Source organism: Stegodyphus dumicola, chromosome 1, assembly GCF_044657685.1.
Source record: "Stegodyphus dumicola isolate Sdum_Otavi_A_Nest chromosome 1, ASM4465768v1".
Taxonomy (NCBI): domain Eukaryota; kingdom Metazoa; phylum Arthropoda; class Arachnida; order Araneae; family Eresidae; genus Stegodyphus; species Stegodyphus dumicola.
In genome coordinates this window covers 182,433,218-182,450,610 of record NC_140768.1, presented here as the reverse complement: position 1 = coordinate 182,450,610, position 17,393 = coordinate 182,433,218, and the positions used below count along the sequence as shown (strand labels likewise).

Genomic DNA, 17,393 nt, shown 5'->3' with positions numbered 1-17,393 from the left:
TTTTTTTAATCCTAGGTTTTATGAAATTAGTAGACAAAAACTTTTATGAATTCTTAAGGTCCTTAATTTTCTGTTCTCCATTTTTTGCCATTTCTCAGTTCTACACAGATATCTTTCCATGCCTTGCATTAATCCAGTGTTTCATAAACATTCTTAAAACTAGGACCACTTACAAATTTGAATGTTCTGCAAACCACCATATTCTTATCCTCTTCAAAACCCTAAAAATATTCTTATCCTCTTCAAACAAATTCAAAAATAATATTTTTAACAAGTTACTAAAAAAATTTTAATTTTTCAAATAAAATTAATAAAAAATAATTTTATATAAAGTATTGGGTCAGTCCATAAATTTGTGCACATTTTTTGGCAAATTTTTAAATAATATAAAAAACACAATTTAATATTTTAATCAATTATATATTTTCCTCCATCATCTATAATGTCTCGCCATCTTACAGGCAGCTTTTTTATGCCATTGCTGTAGAAAGACTCAGATTTTGATGCGAGGAAACTTGAAAGTTCATTTTAAGGCATCAAATAAGTGAAAATCACTTAGGGCAATATCTGGAGAGTAAGCAGGATGTGGCAAAAGCTTCCAATTAAATTCACTAATTTTTTGCAGCGTTGTTCGAGCCGTACGCGGTCTAGCATTATCATGATGAAACAACACTTTCTTGATATTCACCAAACGTAGGCGTTTTTTGATCAGTTCTGAGTTTAGACGGCAAAGTTGTTCATGTTAAACTTCTGAATTAATCATTTCATTTGGTTCTAACAGTTCAAAACATCCTGAACAGGGTTTATCATCAATCCAACTCTTCATCTTTTTTCAACTTTAAATTATTTAAACCATTTCTGGGCAGTCCTTACACTAAAAGTGTGTTCACCATGTACACTATTAAGTTTTATCGCTGCAAACCTGGCAGATTCACTACATGATTATAAAAAATAAAATTTTTGCAAACAAATTTATGCTAATTTTCTATTTTCATTGAGTGGGCCTTGTGGCACTAGATGTGCAGAGGAATAATGGCAAGAAGCACCACAGTCACAGTGCATTAAATCCTCTCTCTCTTAGTTTAGGCTAGGGCAGGAGGTCTATAAGTAATAAATAATAACATAAATTTCACAAAATGTTGATTTGGGAGAAAAAGGTGATAGATGAGTGCCATGAGTAATCCCCAAACTCTGAGATTTTTCTGCTATAATGTGGTTAGTTAAAATTTTATTTTTAGTCTCTCTCTTTTTTCTTAAGGGGGGGGGATATGCAGTAAATTTGAATCTCATTTCTGGTCTTTTTTTAAAAGTCTAGGAAGATTACTTATGGCCTGCAGACTATAGTTTGAGAAATGCTGCCTTAATTAACTTCACCTAGCTCTCTGGAAAAAATAACATCTTTATTTAAAATATGCAAGCTTATATTTTATATAATAATAAATTGAAACAACAAAAACAAAACATATAAAAAGAGGTTTTCGCTTGTTTAAATAAATGACAAATATTGAATTATTAGAATATTTCATGAACTACTTAATGAAACCGGCATCAGTGATAGCTGCTGCACTGAAAAAAAATTAAGACTGGAGGTTCCAGATCTGTAAGTCAATCATTAATTTTGCTAATGAACTAACATTTTGTTTGTTCAATGTTGAAAGCTCAACTATTCAACATTATGCTATTGTTGTTAAAAATTACGAGGTGTATTCGGAAACTAAGTACCATTTTGAAAAAAAAAAATAGTAAAACAATTTTTTCGAATCCAATTTTATTTTTACATGAAAATACATGTCTTAAACTATTTTTCAACATAGTTTCCACCAATGATCAAACACTTGTCATAGCGGGTGACCAGTTTTTGTATACCACCGTCAAAGAAACTTCCCGCCAGTTTTGATAACAACTCCACAGCATTTTTCGTGCCATCGTCAGATCCAAAGCGCTTGCCACCAAGCTCGCGCTTCATGTGCAGGAACGAGTGATAGTCGGACGGCACCAAGTCCAGGCTGTACTACGGGTGATCAAACTGCTTCCAATGAAACTGTCAAATTAATGATTGAGTGACACCAGCAGTATGGGGCCGAACATTGTCATGGAGCAACACAATTCCTTTACTGAGCATTCCTCTTCGTTTGTTTTGAATGGCACGCCTTAGTTTTGTTAAAGTCTCACAATATCATGCCACATTAATGGTTTCACCTCTGGGAAGAAATTCAGTAAGCAAAACTCCTTTCCTATCCCAGAAGACAGTGCACATGATTTTTTGGGATGACATTGTCACTTTGAACTTTTGTTTTTTCGGAGAATGTTTTGTTTTTTCTCCACTCCATTGATTGTTGCTTCGATTCTGGTGCGAAATGACACACCCAAGTTTCATCGCCTGTCACAATTTGGTTTAAAAAGTTTTCTCCCTCATCACTGTACCGCGTGAGAAATGTCAGGGCACTACCAAGTCGCTTTGTTTTGTGAACATCAGTGAGCATTTTTGGAAGCCATCGGGAACACAGTTTGCGATAATTCAAGCGGTCAGACACAATTTCGAACAAAACAGTACATGAAATTTGTGGAAATGCCTCTGAAAGAGTTGTCATTGTGAAGCGTCTGTTCTCATGAATTGCTTCATCAACTTTCCTTACGAAATCATCGGTGACAACAGAAGGCCGACCACTCCGAGCCTCGGCGTGGACATTTGTTCGACATGCATTAAACATTCTTACCCACTTTCTCACCATTCCATCACTTATCGCGTATTCACCGTAAACTTCTGTCACTTGACGATAAATTTCGGCCGGTTTAACATCCCTCGGGTTCAAAAATTTAATCACGGCACGAATCTCACAGTCAGCGGGAGAACTAATTGTCTTAAACATTTTGAATGTGCACAGCAAACTGAAAACACAACATAGAGCAACCAAAATGGCGACAATTGAAAGTCAGTGAACAAAAAAGACTAGTGCGCATGCGCGGGACGCCTACCACAGAGCTGCGACGGCACTAGAATGAAACGGTACTTAGTTTCCGAATACGCTACGTATTTCAGGGACAAATTTCATTCTTCTTAAAAGAATAATGATTCTATAGTTCTCTTATAAGGATACTTTAGACAAGAAGTTTTCCTATCATGCCATGCCACCATACTGGAACTGAAAAACATTTCATAGTTACTCTCACTAATCAAGCACTGACTGATTATATAACTTTTAATGATTGGTGCTGCACTGATGTTGGCCAGAATCACACTTTGAGGGCTTGAGCGGTTTGTCAGGAATGGAGAGGGGTGTACAGGGACAGGACTACACATTTTGTCAATCAATGCAATCTCTATGAGTCCTAAATTCTGCCACCCTACCTCCATAAATTCCTAACATTTTGCTGCCATTAAATTCTAAAAATTCAGCCATTTCTAATTTTTGCTGCTTGCTGCTCCTCTAAATTCCAAAATTTTTGTCACCCCTAAATTCTGACATACAGTTGCATATGTTTTAGCCCTCTGGAGAGGGGGGTAACATGTTTCTACCTAACCTAAAAAATAAATGAAGTTCAATGTTGCCAAGTCTACATGTCCTGATTTAAACTGATGATCCAAAATACAGAAATTTCCAAAATCCGGAATTTTTGAAATCCCAATGATTCTGGATCTTGAACTTTAGTACAGTATACAGTTTAACTGAGATTATATTCTAAAGAACTTCTTATGTCTTATGGAAGTAAGAGTATAAAAAACTTTAAAAAAAAGACTGATCAGTAAATTTCTGTTCTCCCTCCCCTAAATTCTGACATACATACTATTGTAAAAGCTTGTAAGACAGCATAAGTGAAATATATTTTATACAGACAGTTATATCACACGAAGAATTTCAATTTATAAAATAATGCAAAAATATACACTTTAAAACTTTTATTTATAAAAATATATTAGTTTTCAGATCAATGTTCAAAAAAAAATCTTTAAAAAAGTCAAATTATACAGAGTTTAATCTTGCCAAACAATTTTAGACTTAAAAATTAAAAAGAACAAAAAAAGGGGGACATTTTTTCGATACTGAGTTTAAGATACAACAAAAGAAGAGAGCACTAAATTATACCACAAACTAAGTAAGTTATCTACAGCTTTATCCACAAATGCTATGAACAGAAATAAAAATTTCTATGCCATAATACACATATAAAGCATATGATGATTTTATATGCAGTGAGTGATAAATCATATACTTAAATGCATGAAATAATCATTTTTATTACTGAACTTTAATACAAGTTATTTTATTAGAAAATGAGTTCAAAAGTTAATTTGAATTGCTAAAACACAGAACAAGTTTTTACTTTCAATGTGCTTGCCCATCTAAATTTGCGAACAGATCAAAAATGTATTAAAGTTCCAACCGCTTAGATTTCGCTTACAAAGCCTGGTATATGAACTTGAAAAAAGTCTATATTTTTGCAACCCAAATTATATCCGACTCTACAAAGTGCTTTGAATATTAATACTGGTATTTATTAATTTCTAAATTTGTAATTTAAGGCAGACAAAATCACTTGCACTCTTTAAAATATCACTATTTTTCTCTATAGAAAAATGTACAATTATTAATAGATTTCACATAAGACACTGAAGACTAAAAATACATAATTTTCTATGTTCACAAAAATATACAAAAGCACATAATCATGCGACAGCATTACATCCCTAGCATAAAATTCCTGAGCACTTATTCAGGCAGGCACATCTCAATAAAAATGCATCACAGGTAGCTCAGGTAAATAAATCAAATGGCAACTGGTAATTCGGTTCTAAATCAACAAATTCATCTATGTTATCTGAGCTACTGGTAGCACTTTCACTCTTTCTGTTAACAGGGCTAGATACAGTCGAATGAACCTTGGAGTTGACAACCTGTGTTGTTTTAGGACATAATTTTTCTGTTTGAGCAGGTGGTTCGAGTCCTAAGATTGTTTGAACAACATCTGATTGGTATTTACTGTTCTTGATCTGAAGGAATATTGCTTCAGCTTTGCATAAGGTATCTTCTAGGTTTATTTTATATGACATTTCATTGACATGCTACAGTGAAAAAAAAAAAAATTAATATGAAATCATCATGGCAAATGACAAATATATTTGAAGTTTCCCAAAGAAATTCTATATATAAAAAATACAAACATCAATGCAATTTAATACAAAACACAATGATAATAAGCTGGATGCAAAAATGTACACTGTCCTACCTAGTTGTAGTTTGTTTTCTGCCCACTTTTTAACAACAGCCAGCAGAATTATCTGAAAGTTTTTCTCTTTCTTTCCCCCAGATGAAGCTTCTACAGTCCATTTCAGACATGAAATTAAGACTATCGTATATGTTGTCTTTCAACAGCTCTTAACTGATTACAGTATACAACTGCACTCTCCAATTCCAAAGCAACTGTCAAATCAATTATTAATAAAAAGGATCAGTATGACAATTCTATCCATAAATACACAGCAGTTTCAGAAGCTATCAAAATAATCCTGAAGTTGGTTCAGTAACATGAGTTAGTACAATACAACAATTCTATCTATGAATGCAGAGCAATTTCAAAACCTCGCAAAATAATCCTACAGTCTGTTCTAGCTCACTGCAGATTACAAATTTAAAAAAAGAAAAAGAAAGATAGGAAAAAAAAAAGAAGAAAGAAAGAAAAGAGAAAGCAAAAAGAAGAAAATCAACTGGCAAAAACAAAAGGCAACTGTATGGCAGAAATCTGACAGGACTATTACGTTCCATTCATCAAAAATGCTTACTATGTCTTCATTTAAATAAATTTAATTCAAAAGTTTTTCAACAAAGCCAAAATTGAATTTAATCCAGTCAATGATTATAATGTTGAACATTCTCAGAAATTCTTCACAGGCAAAATTCCAAATATTTGCAGGGCATGACTGTCTACCACTTTATTTACTTACAAGTAGATTTATAAAAATTCCTAAAAATCTTATCTAAAAATACATGATAAATGATGTCTTGTCATCTTGTTCAGAGCTAACTGTTTTTAATAATATACAAGTTTTGAATATTTTACTGAACAACAACAAATCAAATACTTTAAAATCAATGAGATGCTGATACTACCCATGATTCTAGAAAATACATTCAATATAATACAATCTCAATACAATCTAAAAAATTAAACAAATTTGTGGGTAAGTCATAGTTTCATAATTCCTCTACTAAATTCTCAAGAGGAACAAGATTGACAATGAACAGCCAAGGCTAATATAATCACCTCAACTTTATATTTCTGAAATTAATTCAACCAATCTCAACAGATGAAAAAAATCTGACATGGAAAGATCAATCAATAAAATCACCAGGAAAGAATGCTAACATAAAAGTGTGCAAAATATTATCAGATATTAATAAGCCTTTTTCTAAGACAGAAGTAAAAACGAACTTCTAGAACATAGATTTCCACTAAAATAGATTTCAAATTAGTTCGAACTTGACCAATATAGCTAATTAACAAGTTATACCTGTGCCAAATACCTGTGTTTAGCCATTAACATAACTGATTTAGAACCAGATTAAATAATGCTTTTACTTCTGTATCACATTAAATAATGCCAGGCTTTAATTCTTTAAATTCTGTATTCCCTAAATTCTGATTAATTAATTTTTACAGCATGATTTGGTTAATTATTTGTATGCAAACGCTCCAAATATAATGCAAAAATTAGACAGAGGAAAATGTAAACGACTCGGGATAATGATCTATAATGCATAAAATTCTCTAATTCACATAATTCTGGGATCCAAGCTGTGCAGATTACTCCAAACTATATTGTGCAGAGTTTTACTGTAATAATAATAAAAATAATAATAATCACTTAATTTTCCACTAAATTAAAACCTGGATCATTTGAGTAACTAAAAAAAAAAAAAGTTTTGCATAAAATTACCTTTAAAATTTCAGTCAACCCATACTCATTTTCCATAATTGTCATTTTTTCAGAATCCAAAATCGCTATGCACACTAACAAATGGAAATTTTTACACGGTAGGCCAGTCCAAAGGACCTGAAACAAAACAAAGATTTATCAAAAATATATCTCTATACACTAAATTTTTATCTACATTTTAAAACGTATAAAAATATCAGAATAATAGCATACCAAAAAAGATTTCCAATGATGAAAAATTAAACTTCTTTAAACCATTCTAAATGTGATACTTATGCAAGACTTTCATATAAAAATTTGCTAAAATTGAGGAGACAAATCTGACCAAAAAAAAAGGGGGGGTTAATTTTTTTTATATCTGACAAAAAAAAAGTGTTTCCTTTTTTTGGAGGAGTCTATTTTATTTTTATAAGAAGCATAATCTGAAAAATGTCTGCAATTTAATATGTTAATAAACTGCTCTGCATGCACAGAATAGATTTCAAAATTATAAATATACAATAAACTATTATACCAATAATTGTTTACACATTTAATGCATGAAGTCAAACAGAAAATCAAAATTAGCATAATTAAGTATCCATCTATGAGAAGTTTAGTAGCTGTTAGCTGTTACCTAATGAGACTTGAGCTGAACGACTTGGACAACAGCTTAAAAATTAATCTCAGGACCAGTTCTGTAAAGACAGATGCTTAACCAATTTTTTTATCAAGAGGTTTTTCAGCTCGAGTTAGTTTCTAGCTAAACACAAGACATACTATATGTAACCAGTTATACACATCACCTCCCTGTTTTTTGTCTGAGCTGGGACCTGTTTTAATCAAATGCATTAACTTACCAATCTAAGGGTTCTGTTTTACTTTAGTGCCATAACATAAAAACAACAAAAACCAAAGTTCCAGGAGGAAATGGAATTCAGGAAATTCCTACTAACTTTACGAGAATAAAAATCCAGAATTAAAAAAAAAAAAAAAAAAAAAAAAGAGCATAAAATAAATTTAATAAAGCAAAATAACATATATCTAAACATTTTGAAAGAATCAGACGTGACAAAGCATTTCTTATAAAAAGAAAACCAAAAAATGAAATTTTACGTTAACGTACTTAAATATATTTCCTGCTTCCGCTAAAAAGACATTTGAAAACTACCATTCATTGCAGTAATTATTTTGTTTAAATTTTACAATCAAACTGTGAAGCAGGAAAGGTATATACACTGCTGGCCACCGTAACTGCAACACCCCGAAGGAAGCATGCAAATAACATGAAATTTACAACATGCATTAGCGGAGGTGAGATATGCAAATAATAAGAATTTCAACGCAGACGAACATCACGTACACCACTTCACAGCGCTATTTAAGGCTTGGAGTTTTTGACGATTTCAAGTTCGGCAATTGCGTTTTTCTTGCAGTTTTTTCAAAAAAAAAAAAAAAAAAACGATCAATTATGCCCTGTAGTAAACAGCGTTCATCGTTTGATCAAGTATCCGAGCTCGACAGAGGAAGGATAGTGGCCTACTGAGAGTGTGGATTATCTTTCAGGGAAATAGGTAGCCCTGTTGGACGAAACCAAACAACTGTAATGTGAATATGTGACTGCTGGATACAGGAGGGTACGACGGACCATCGTGTTCGATGGCATCCACCTCAGTGCACCACTTCACATAATGACAGGAACATTGTGTGCATGACAATGACGGATCGCTCAGTCACATCACAAACCATAGCACAGCACATTCAGGCTGTAATGTATCATCTAGTGTCTGCCCGTACCATTTGACGCCACTTACAGCAGAGTGGTCTGTCCGCAAGACGTCCATTGGTTCATCTACACTTGACGTAGAACCACAGACATCTCCGCCGCCAATGGTGTGATGAAAGAAGGATGTGGACGGCAGAAAGGAATGAAATTGTCTTTACTGATGAGTCACTTCTGTCTGCAACACCAAGATGATCGGATTCCAGTCTGGAGACATTGTGGAGAGAGGATGCTGAACAGTTGCGTTATGCATTACCACACTGGTCCTGCACCGGGTATTATGGTATGGGGCGGTATTGGATATCACTCTCGGACTCCTCTTGTAAGCATTGCCGGTACTTTAAACAGCCGGTGCTACATCCCCAAGGTGTTGGATCCTGTTGTTCTTCCTTACCTTCAGGGCTTGCCCACAGCCATATTTCAACACGATAATGTGCGACCACAAGTGGCACACATTGTCCAAGGGTTCTTCATCAATCGCCAAACTGAACTGCTTCCCTGGTCAGCTCGTTCTCCGGATCTTTCGTCGATAGAAAACATGTGGTCCATGGTTGCTGAACGACTGACTCAGATTACATCCCGAACTGCCACACCAGATCAACTTTGGCAACGTGTGGAAGCTGCTTGGTCTGCTGTACCCCAAGAACACACATCCAAAGTCTTTTTGAATTAATGCCGAGGCGTGTGGTAGAGGAGATGTCCAACAATGGTGGCTATTCTGGCTACTGATTCTGAAAGGAACCACACTTCACAGAAGTCTATAAATTTAATCAATTGATACTTGGTCAACATGTTATCTACTAAATAAATTTTGTTGTGATATCTCTTGTCTTTCTTGGTGTTGCAATTTGGGAGGCCAGTAGTGTAGATTTTGAAACACATGAGAAGAAAATATAAATGTTTTAGCTTCATGTTAATTTCTTAAAATGAATAATTTTTGTAAAAATTACAAAAATTGCAGAAGTTGTCCTACGACTTGTCAGCATCGAGGTATAGCAGAACCTTCAAATGTTGAATGTTGTTGAAAAAATTGTTGAATCAACTAGCTATCAGAAATCATTTACAAGTTCCAAATAATTTCTACTTAACTACAGGAGACTTGCTTAGTTTGATTACAATACCTTCAACTGTAAAGTGACCTAACAAGAACTTATAATGAATTGAAATATATTTGCTATTTGAAATATATGGAAAAGAACTTATTAAAGTACTAAAGAACTAATGTTCTGAAAGAAGAAAGCTACAAGTGTATTTTAGCGAACGTATGGGTTCGTAATAGACTCAATGCAAAAGTCCAATAATAGGTCAATAAAATTTATTCTTAGCAAAAGAAATCTATCAGAACCCTGGAATTTTCCTCAGAGATATTCATACAAGTGTTCACAATATTATGCAGTATAATCAGTAGTTATACTTCAAACTATTAAAAACATTAAAATACAACACAATACAAAGCATATCTAAAGGAAAAGCTAACTCCAATTTATCTCAGTTCATGCGAAACTACAACTCACAACAAGCAACTAACTAAGCAACTGCACTCAGATGCTCTCTCCAGCCTTTTATAATTTTTCAACCGGTCGTGAGAAATTTCTAATACTTTCTGCTTCTCAAGATTTCAGGAAAGCAATAAGAGGATGAATTACAGTTACAATTAACATAAATTATATTTATTCAATTTCAATAAAAATTACCGAGATATCCATTTATTCAATGTTAAATGCACATGCTTCTGTAATTTTTACTTTTCCGGCATAGCTTTCTCTTAAAATGTGTCTTGCGCTGCACTGTACGGGGAAATACAACAATTTTAATTATAATTCCACTAAAATTAACTATCAAAATACAAAATTCGTAACAATATGTTTCCAGAAATCACCAATATATGACAAGCATAATAATGCTAAAGTAGAAAACTTATGTAGTTTGAAGCAATGATTTTTTCTTAAATTTATGTTAATCAGTGATGAAATGAAAGGATACGAAAAAACGAATAATTCTTTTCTCATCATGTCATAATAATAAATAAAATATAAACTTCAGAACAATGAAATTTTAATAATAAATGAGAAGTTAATAATGTTCCTCAATTGGCATTTTTTATCACTTCAAAAAACCTTGAACTATTACAAAACACATCTTGCCTGCATGAGTTTGAAACTGTAAAGGTTGCTTGCAATTTTTGCAAATAAATAATCAAAAAATCATTTAAATTCTAAAAATTCCTGAATAAAATTGGTAATCCACTACTTTATTTAATCTATCTACTAACATTATTTTTAAATGCCTTTATTGTGCATATTTAAAAATTGATCTCTTTACCATAAAAATAGAAAATAAAACATTAATAAAAACACAAATGGACACAAAATTAACACTACATAGTTTTTTATTAAGGGATTACCTGAAAATAAAAGATTAGATAGATTTCTCAGTATCCTCAGCAATATTCAAAAACATTATTTGGTGTCATAGTTCTGGTCCCTAAACTGCCCAATATAAACTGAAAATTTTGCAATTTTAATACTTTAAGAAAATAACTCAATGTACACCAAAAGATACGTTGTTGTTTGTATCTGCATCAAAACCTTAGGTATTAAAAAATTTCTTTGCGCAAGATAATTTAGCAACACTGTGTTCATTTTCATCATGTATCAGTGCAAAGCAAGTTTCAGAATTTTCAGCCTTTAATACAGTAACTTTTCTGACACATAACCCAAACAAAACATCCTTTCTAATTAATTATTGACATCTTTTGATGTTCTTTGCACCTTTTTCATTTGTACTTTTAATGATTTGTAGTACCCACAGTAAAATATAGCTTCACTTTTTGAGCTCTTCTGTGGATTTCCTAAATCAGATAAAATTATTCAACCACTTTAAACTCAACATTTTATAAATTCAGGCAGATCGCAGTGATAGTTTTCAAATTTAATAAAAAATATATTAAATTACCAGAGAAAAAGAATTATATTCAGCAGTCTTAAATTACTCAATAAATTTTGGCACACATAAATTGCGCATACAATGTTCATTTTATCTAATCCCTACCATATTTTCTCATATCAAGTGATTTGCTTTTCTTGCATTCAGTAATCCAACAAACAATAAATTTATATCATTAAACTAAAAATAAGTACAAATAAAAGCATATTACCTCCCATAACCTCATAATTTCCATAAATTTAAAGTCTCGTTTGAAAAGAATTAGAAGCCATCGAAATGCAAAGTACATGTTTCCAGAGTCATGTTTTTCTATACGTTATAAAAAAGAAAAAAATTTTAAATATAGTATACATCTTAAATGAAAGGTTAAAAAAATGACAATATTCATTTGTTTTATGTCATAAAATGTCATCATGTAGTCACAAAAATAAACAAATTTAAATAATAAGCACAACTTCTCAAAGTATGAAATTTTAGTTGATAAGAGGAAACGCCAAGTACAAGGAGCACAGTAGTATTTCTGCGAAAAAGCAGAGGTAATCTTTTTCCTTAAAGGTTTATTATTACAATATACTGTACTTTTAACCTCTTTCTAAATTCCATACAATAGTATATGAAAGCTGTTAAGACTGAACGCAAAATCTCCTTCAAAAATCATTTTGTTTTCGATCTTCCTTAAAACAAGAAACAGATAAAAATGGTAACATATTATAACCAGCCTATATTTTACACATGCTAAGAATACAAATTAAGACAGAATAAAGCACATTAAAATTGGACAAGACAAGAAATCCAACTAAATATGATGTTTAAGAAATGATTTCGTTTATTCTCTGCTTTGTATATTGTCAATTACCAGCAAAATTAGTCTCTGAACCAGAGATGATCTCAATAGTTTGAACTGTCATTTCAGTAACTATATGAAGGATTAACAAAAGATTTAAGTAAGTTAACAGCTTTCCACATTTCTCTTTTTTACATTTAATTTTCCTGGAATTTAATGGCAGTGTATGCATCAAATTATTTGATTTTTTTTAATTAAATAAGTTAAGAATAAACTCATTGTTTCTTATACTTGCATGAGATTGTAAATAAACATTCCTATGAAATTGTACTGTATATAAAAACAAACAATATACACTCATTCTGCCTATATCGGCTTCAGTTCTATATAAAGGAAAAAACTTCTTCAGCAATAAAGAATTAATCATTATATTACAACATATGAGGTCCACACACACACAAAAAAAAAAAAAAAAAAACATGACTGGTCCAATAAATCATTGTACTTACAGAATCAGTTCTCTGTGACATTATCACCTTTAAAATAGTCCCCCTTCAGCATTCACACACTTCTGCATTTGGTGCTGCCATTGCTGGTAACAGTTCTGGAACAAATCACAGTAATGTTTTTGCTGGTCAGAAACTGCTTGACAGATAGGGCCATGTGAGCGGCTGCATTGTCCTGTTCAACAGCCGTCCATTACTCAAAAACTGAGGCCTCTTTCCTAATTTTTCATGAAGTCCTTTTAGTACTTTAGTGCAGTACTGCTGATTAACAGTCTGACCACTGGGAACCCACTCACTCATTACAATTCCATTAATGTCAAAGAAAATTAATATGCCTTGAATTTTGATTTTTACATGCATGCTTTTTTGGGTCATGGGGATCCTGGAGACTTTCACTGCATTGACTGTTGCTTACTTTCTGGGTCATAGGAAAATCCCCATCTCATCACGTTACATCAGATTCCAACAAATTTGGCTCGTTTACAGTGCATTTTTAAATGTCTACACACACACCTTTACAGAACTATTTTTATCGAACAGAACGTTTGGGATAACCTTCGCACAAATCTTCCTCATGTTAAATTCGTCAGTTAAAGTGCAATGAACATCTTCTCTACCCAAGTTAACCAACTCCGCACTGCACGAGCACTTAATCTTCGGTCACCCCGGATCACATCATGAACTTTGGCAATGTTTTGGTGTGTAATCGCTAATTTTGGGAGCCCAGCACACTTATAATCTTCACACTGTCCCTTCCTCCTGAAAACCACTTATGCCATTCAAACATACGTGCACAAGACAAAATTTCATTTCTATAAGCCTCGGTTAACACTTGAAATGTTTCCGTGGCCGATTTCTTAAGTTTCACAAGAAACCTGATGTTGATTCTCTATTTGGTTTTTATATTCGCTATTCGGTTTTTACATTATACATTTTTCCAGCAGAATACACATGTTCATTTAATGACGCTGTACTCCCAACTGGCATGACCGGTTAAGTCGAAACTGGCCACATGGATAGAAGAGTGTGGAATGACATCATCAAAACAGTTGTTACCAACTCCTCTTTTTTGTAAGCTACACACTTTGTCTTGACTTTTTGTGTCACATCTCATAGTTTTTTATGAGTATGGATGACACTGTTGAGTGTTGAGGTTTGAAGGTCTATTGTTGGTCCTAATGACACTAGGCAACAATAATGAGTAAGGAAATGAGAAGAATGCAATTCAGAGATTCGGTTGCCAAAAACTTTCAAACATGCACTTAACAATCAACCTGATTTTAAAATCATTACAGACTTGTGTCTTTACAAGAATCACGCAAAACATCAGTCAACTCTTTATACACGTCAATACAAATGGCAACCATAGGAAGAATGTTAATGGCATCATTTTGTCTCAAATAGGTAAAACAAGAACACAAGACTGACCTTCACAGTGATATCTAATATGTGTAAGCACTATACTCTTTCCACTCTAGATTCACTGTTATAAACATATAGAATTCTTTAATCACATCAAGTCTGTTTCCAACTGTTATGAAGTTTAATAAACAATTCAATGAGAATCAGGTGCAATAAACAATCAACCTACAATTTCAATGCCTACAGATCATGTTAAAAAAATACCTATATATTATTGTAGCAAGGATAGAGGATCCAAATGGAGTGTTTAAAAAAATATTTAAAAGAAAAGGGGAGGATGAGCCAGAAGGACTAAAAAACTGTGGATTAGAGCATCCCAGCATGAGAAATGCTACATGCATTAGCTGCTTTTATTAAGATGTTAATGAGGGAATTTACCTCTCCAAACAGAAAAGAATTCCAGTTTACAAAATTTAGTCTTCAAAAACATGATGTAATTATTGCTCATGAATTATTGATTCTATCTTATGGTGTACTACATGTTTATATATATACAGTATTAATTTTTAAGCTGCAGTAGTATTTTAAAATTGGAAATAATCAAAAATAGCTACCTTCAAATTTAAGCTCAGTAGGATTTTAAAACTGGGAAAATGAAAAAACATTTTTAAAAATAAAATGATTTCACTGTAAGTATTGAAAAATAAGATGCATGTTTTTACTTAATATATATTTCTAAATAAAAGCTGAGAATGAGTTTTTTTCTTCAAAAATTTTCCCAAAACTCAAAACCCATATAAAAGTTCAAATGAAAAACAATTCCTGTTAAGTTCAAGTATGTCGCTATGAGGACGAAAATGTTGCCGAGCAGGCAAAATGGGTGGAATATTTTCCAATCACATGAAAAGTAAAATGCCAGATGCCAACAACGAGGGTTTTAACCCTCTGAGTGGCGTGTGTTTTTGGATCTGTCATAAAGACTTATTTAAACAGCCTTTATTAACTAAATTTGTATATTTACTTATTTTAGTCTCTATTTTCATAAACTTACACTCATTACGATAACATTTATATAATTAAAAAAAAGTATAAACTATAAGCTAATATATACTAAGCGACAAGAAATCTTATGGCCAAATAAAGCCGGCCATGGTGCTCAGAGGGTTAAATCTGGTAACACTATTTGAAGCTATGACATTTTTGTCATTCATTTGTTATCTTGTATATGATCTGTGGTTTTTATGCTAATCTTATTTTCTGTGCCATTTTATTTTTGCCTGAAAGATGAAAGGGAAGAGAAATTATTATGCAAAAATTTTAAACTATGGGAGATCATGTTTGCTGAAAATTCTAACAATAGTATAGATGCTCAGCATTTCTCCATAAATGAAAAATAAGTTCAAGAGCAGAGGAAAAAAAGTGTTTTGAATTAGAGAAGATGATAAATCTAAAAAGCAGTACATAATCATCATCCTATATTTCATACCAAGAGGGAAAGAACATGCTGAATCGATTCAAGAATCGTGAATGAACGGCTTTATTATAACCCATATATCTATGTCAATCGGGGTGCTGAATATGATAAAACAGATGAATTTGCTCAGTGCAAACCAGTGAATTTTATTGTCTCTGAAGAATGGTGCAATCATTTTATGAATAGACATATTTATTCATAAGAGTTCACACTAAGTTTGCATATAAGTTCAAAGCAAAATGTGAAACCTTTCAATGACATATAAAACTACGAAAAGAATATGGTTTCAAGTTATGTTCACTCAGAAATAGGAATTTCATCCTTATGTCATTTGATTTGCCATCAAATTACACTGTTGATACTAAAGATTATAAAAACCATTTTTGTAAAGACAGGGTCATGAAAAATGCCATTTTATGGTAGTTTTGTATTCCATAGCAAATGGAACCCTTTTATCTCCTACAGTTATTTCCAAATGAAAGTGCCTAAGGATGCAAAATTTTTAAGTGAAGTTTTAGCGCATGCCCACAAAAAAAGTCTGGATGGATGAATGAATGTTCGCTGCCTGAATTGGCAGTGCTGTATTTAATAAACCATCCATGATGGTTTGGGATTCATTCAAGGCTCATCTTACAGGTACAGTGAAAGACAAGTGCTGTGAAATGAAAACAAAAATTGCTGCAAAACCAAAAGGATGGACATCTATGCTGCTCATTGGATGTCTGCTTAAACAAGGATAGACTAAGATCTAGTAAATAGATGGAATGAATGGTGATGAAGACAAAGCCATAATGAAAAGTAGAAATTTAATAAAAATATATTTAGTAATGGTTGAGAAATGGGTTAAATATGCATGGCTGGAAATTAAATGTACAGTGACAGTTCGAGCTTTTAAAAAGTGCTGCATCTGTAACTGTATGTTTGGCAGTGGGGATGGCTTTGTGCATGAAAATGACATAAATTCAAGCATGGAAAGTGGTGGTGATTGGGATGTCCAGATATGCATTGGACATCCCAATGACGGTATGTGAATTTTATGAACTATTCAGAAACTCGGATATGGACTCTGAAAGATTTATGACTTTTTGCATAAAGGTTGCATTTAAATCACCTAAAAGGTAAGTTCAAAGATCAGAGAAATTTTTCTTTTCCACAATTTTTATGTGTTAAATACTTACAGCATTCTATTATTATTTCTAGTGTTACATTTCGATACTTTTCTACTAGCTGGGGACAAATTTCCCCATCAGATTTTTTATTTGTCAATGACATGACCAACCAGCAATATAAAGAATTTCAAAATAAAAACTCATTTTCATAAAACAAATGACTCATTTGACTTGAAATTATTTTTCATAAACTTAGGAATAACAAACTAAAGGAATGAAAATGTTATATTTAGAAATATATTGGCAATTTATCATTTGTGCCCCAGCTTATGGAAAAGTACCTAAATTTTTGCAAGATTATCGGATCCGTACGTAAGCTGACTCAAGCAATTTAGCTTGAAAAAAAGTTCCAAAAATTCTTGGCTTGTAAAAAAATTAATAAGTTGACCCCAGTCATTAAGCTCTAGAAAGAGTTTTAAATATTCTTGGATTATAAACAAAAATATGTGGTAGATA

At 32.4% G+C, this 17,393-nt stretch overlaps 1 protein-coding gene across 1 annotated transcript in view; it reads right to left on the bottom strand.

Moving 5' to 3' along the window:
- Positions 1–3,883: 3,883 nt before the first annotated feature.
- The window catches only part of Tbc1d15-17 (TBC1 domain family member 15/17), a 60,938-nt gene continuing 47,428 nt past the window's right edge, over positions 3,884–17,393 (bottom strand). The window contains exons 12-14 of the mRNA XM_035366495.2: positions 11,854–11,951; positions 6,935–7,051; positions 3,884–5,062 (exon numbers count right to left, since the gene is read on the bottom strand). Of these exons, the coding sequence (XP_035222386.1) occupies positions 4,754–5,062; positions 6,935–7,051; positions 11,854–11,951 (524 nt within the window). The 3' untranslated portion in view covers positions 3,884–4,753. The remainder of the gene's footprint in view (positions 5,063–6,934; positions 7,052–11,853; positions 11,952–17,393) is intronic.